This window comes from Cicer arietinum, chromosome 5 (assembly GCF_000331145.2).
Source record: "Cicer arietinum cultivar CDC Frontier isolate Library 1 chromosome 5, Cicar.CDCFrontier_v2.0, whole genome shotgun sequence".
Lineage (NCBI taxonomy): Eukaryota > Viridiplantae > Streptophyta > Magnoliopsida > Fabales > Fabaceae > Cicer > Cicer arietinum.
The window spans coordinates 58,561,525-58,566,141 of record NC_021164.2 but is presented as its reverse complement, the minus strand read 5'-3'; the positions used below and the strand labels follow the sequence as shown (position 1 = coordinate 58,566,141).

The following is a 4,617-nucleotide window of genomic DNA, read 5'->3' as shown; positions in this document are numbered from 1 at the left end:
TGAAGAAATCTGTGAGTAAGCTTGGAGACAACGGTAAAAAAAATGAGAGAGAAATTTGGAGAAAATTGAAAAACAAAAATGGAGAAGTTACCTTTAGCAAAGGAAAATAATTGTTTCTAAAGTTCTTTTTAAGCTACAACAACTTTTATTTCACAATAACACTCGAGAATCTTCGAGTTCAAGTTTTCATCATAAAAGAAGAAGAGTAAATTGTTTTTTATTATTCTATTTTATACAATTTAAAAGTTTTTAGAAAATAAATTATATAAAATAAATTATATAAATAAAAGTTTTTAGAAAAAAAATATAAAATAAAATAAAAAAACAAAAATAAACTATATAAATAAATATATTATTGTTGCAAGAACGACAAAATTTTATTTTTAAAAAATATTGTATTTCAATTTCGTTTACAAAATCATACAAACTAATGGAAAAAACTATATACGTCCTACATAATTTTAAAAAACAATTTGATAATTCATTATTTTATTAAATAAAATAAATATAGATGACACCGTTTGTAGTACTAATTTTGAAAAAAGTGAGTATTTATTCACATTGTCAGACGCCGAGTATATGTCGACGTGTATGGTCAATTCAACTCCAATTCCTAACGCATGTTGCCGTTATGCTCCACTCTCACTATTACTAATACTAACTTCCCACTAATAAAATTCAACCACAAAGTAACGCCGCTACAACTCCGTCACCGTCAACCTTCTCTCTTCTTATTCTTATTGCTTAGCCTCCTCCTCCTCCTATCCTATCCTCTGCTTTTCTCTTTTAATATTTATTTCTTTTTATTTTTTTATTTCTAATGAAACACACAGATTCTTCTACTTTTTGTTTTTCCCTTTTTATATTAAGTAATTCCTTTTCGAAGTTGCTACCTTCAGCTTCAATTTCAATGACTCGTAGGTTTTTAACGTCCTAAATGAAAAATAGAACAAGGGTTTTTAACCATTTCACCTAAAGTTTCAATTTTTATTTAATCTGAAAAGAAATGTGGGGTAGGTGGTGGTGTTCTGGTGGAGGTTTTAGATTATTGAGGAAAAGGACATCTTCTATTGTTAATTTAAGACATGGCTATGAGGAAAAGATTAATCCTTTTGGTCCTCATTTGTTGGGTTTGAGGGGTTTTGGTACAGTGATATGTGGTGTTAATGATGGAAGGAGAGAAGGGTTGGCATATTTGTCAGTTATGATGAACCAGATGAAGAGGGGTTTATCATCTTCCACTGGAGATGGTGGTGTTAGTAATGGTAATGGTAATGGTAATGGAAATGAAGAAACTTTATCATTTTCTGAGGCTAAGAAGCTTATGAGATTGGTGAATGTGGAATCACTTAAGATGAAACTTGGTATGGAAGGGAAAGAAGTTATTTCTTATTTTGAACTTCTTCAAGCTTGTGAGAGTTTTGGTATTGCCAGGAATAAAGAGGAGGCTGCAACATTTGCTAAAGTTCTTGATGAAGCTGGGGTTGTTCTACTCTTCCGAGATAAGGTTTATCTGCATCCTGATAAGGTAAGCTTTTAACTCTTTTGAATTGCCATTTTTTTCTTGTTTTTTTGTCCTGTTAAAATTTTGTTTGTGTTTTCAGTCTCGGATAGAATATGATCCTAGAATGTGTTTATAGTTTATAAGTGGAAGGCATCCCCACCTTACTTTTTTTGTAGTGTTGAGTTAGGCCAATCCCAAATTTTAAGATGATATCTGTTGGGCCATTGTTATTGGGTCTCTCAGTCACACACCAGATGTTCAATCCTAGGTAGAGGAGTGTTTTGAGAGTCCAACATAAGATGCCATAATGTGTTTATAAGTGGTAGATATATGCCAACCCTTTATGGCCCTTATGTTCCACATCTCTTTTTGAATTGGGACATATGGTTGCAACGATTGGATTAACATTGGACGATCTCAATACCCTTGGGACCAAACATATCTTGGGTGTTTTTCAATCTTATACAAAACATTCACTACATGGTTGGATCATGTAGGGCATTGTGTGAAAAGGGGTCGTTACATTCTTTAAAAAAAAAAGGTTTCAACCTGTGATAATTTAATGAATCACCCTTTGGCTTAACTCCATGATAAATATACATGGGTCATTCTGTTTTCACCTTTTACTTTTTCATCTTTGAATTTTCATATGGAATTTCAAGTTTTCAACTGTTGCCACCCCTCTATCTTTCATGGTAATTACTAATTATAAGGTAGTAACTTGTAACATGGATCAAGTTTTGAAGCATGTACTATTCAGTGCAATCTTTTGTTGACAAGCTTCAATGTATTTCATTATGTTGAGGAGAAATGAAATGAAAGTATATAACATTTACAAACTTTCCGTATCATTCTTTCTTGGTTGCTTTTTTTGCTAGCTCAACCTTAGCTTTTTCATGTATTAACCACATTATCATACTTTTAAAACTGGTTTTTGGTTGTAAAATTTGACTACATTACTTTAATTGTTTTTTCTTAGAGGGTGTTAGATAACTTAGTTTATTAGCTACCATATACTAGCAGATAGATTTATTTCATTCAGGAAGAATATCAATAATATAGATATTTCTTGCTAGTGGATTCCTTCTTATATAAAATTACAAGCATTATGCAATTTTTGTGTGTAATCTTATGTACTATGCAAAATGTTTCGCATCATAGCTATATCATATAGTCTATGCTTCTGTTGCCATTTTAATTAACATTTCAAAGAATATTTATTCATAGTTTGTCTAGTTTACAATGTGTCTTGTTCGTTCAAAGCTGAAGCATGCACTAATGAGACAGTAGAATTTAACCTTTCTGAAAACTTTCAAGTTAATTAGCTGTTTCAGTGCATGACACAATACCTCATTTGCACCTATGTGGCTGCTTCAATTTTCAACACTACGGTTATTTCTTTATGGTTTGTTTGGATGGTAGTCTAACATGTATTTTCAAGGTATCTCTGGTCTAGTTACAATCTGTCTTTTAACTCCTAGACTATGTTTGGATAGAATCTTATTTGCCTAATCAGCATTCTGTTGCTGTTATAAACCTCTTCGAAGATATGCATTTTAGAGTTTGAGAAAATAACATGAATTGAATCGTCCGTTTTAATGTTTGCATGTTTCTAAATCCACCCGTTCTGTTTGTTTGGCTATTTTCTGTGTGTTTAGGTGGTGGATCTGATTCGAAGAGCCGTTCCACTGGCACTGACTTCTGACGACGATCCTATGAGGGAGGAGTTAAAGAAACTGCAAGAAAAGAAAATTGAAATCGACATGTTGGCACACAAACAGGTGCGACGCGTCCTTTGGTCTGGACTAGGATTTGGTGTAATTACTGTCGGGCTGTTCTTCTGGCTAACATTCTGGGAACTTTCATGGGATGTAATGGAACCTATTGCATTTTTTGTGACCACTACTGGTTTAGTCACAGGTTATGCCTACTTTTTATTCACTTCAAGAGACCCTACTTACCAAGACTTGATGAAGAGGCTTTTTCTTTCAAGGCAGAGGAAGCTTTGTAAGAAACGGAATTTTGATGTTGAGAGATTCATAGAGCTACAGTGCAAGTGCAAAACATCTCTACATGCTAATACTGTTTTGAAAAATAGCATGGGGGTAGAACCTGATCTTGAAGATAGTTTACATAGAGATTAACAGAGCAAGTTAACCTTGATCTCCCTGTTTTAACATTGGTTGGAGAATGTTTAAACTAATGTAGTTTTGGCTTATTGGTCAATGGTTAATACACACACATTTCCTTCATTTTCATGACCATGCATAAAATCATATGCAAACATTAATACACACTTCCATTTGTTTCTTTTTTGTGGTCATGAGATATTCATTAAAGGGCAAAGGCCAAATAGCCCAAAAGCACTACCTTGTTGGGAGCAATTTTATCCACTCCATATTTCTTAAAAAACCATTTATGATTTCATAAGTATATATCCAGACCGACTCAAAAATTGTTTTTTGTTAAATATGCATCCCAAGTAATTTTGGGGTGGAAAAAACCCCTTTTATTCTTATCTCTTACACATGTTAGTTGTTTCTTCTATTTGTGGATTGCACGAGCAACTATTTAGATTTTTTTTATGTTATTTTTTTCGTAGACTTGGATAATTTTTTTCTCTCCGGGAACTAACTTGTAAGATTTCTTAAAATACACATGTACTACTACAAAAGTTTTTCTAAGCTGCTACAATAAATATTTAAATTATAAACATATGTTACGTCGATTTTTCACTCCGAACTACAATGTTGAACTTCAATTTCAAATGCATTAGAGAAATTAAATCTTACTAATATAAAGAGTAATCTTATTTAGAAAGTTTTTGTTGAAAAATGTAGTTTTAAAAATTATATACATTAGACCCTGGTCAAAGTGGTTTTTTAATTTTATGTTTCCAAATTGTTAAAAATTAAAGTTAATTTTAGTTATGAATTTTTAATTTCAACTTTCAATTCTAAGTTGAGTTTTAAATTTTTATTTTATTTTATGAATTAAATGAATCTCTTTACTTTGTCACATTAAGAATTCACCAAGTTAAATATTGAAATTATTAATAGAAGTTGTGTTTGGGCTCTTCAATAGAAGTTTATTGTTTTAACTAATTCACAACA

General features: G+C 31.7%; 1 protein-coding gene across 1 annotated transcript; it reads left to right on the top strand.

Annotated features, from left to right (window-relative positions):
* Positions 1-680: 680 nt before the first annotated feature.
* LOC101491249 (calcium uniporter protein 5, mitochondrial-like) lies at positions 681-3,756 on the top strand. The gene is made up of 2 exons (XM_004500354.4): positions 681-1,528; positions 3,163-3,756. Exons 1-2 carry the CDS (start codon positions 1,007-1,009, stop codon positions 3,646-3,648), a joined length of 1,008 nt encoding a protein of 335 aa, XP_004500411.1. The 5' UTR covers positions 681-1,006; the 3' UTR covers positions 3,649-3,756.
* The last annotated feature ends 861 nt before the right edge of the window (positions 3,757-4,617 follow it).

What these genes read in the sequence shown, in the direction of transcription:
- LOC101491249 (XM_004500354.4), top strand. Translation starts at nt 1,007, where the DNA reads ATGTGGGGTAGGTGGTGGTGTTCTGGTGGAGGTTTTAGATTATTGAGG. An exon ending in TTTATCTGCATCCTGATAAG is followed by an intron (nt 1,529 to 3,162) that starts GTAAGCTTTTAA and finishes CTGTGTGTTTAG; the next exon opens with GTGGTGGATCTGATTCGAAG.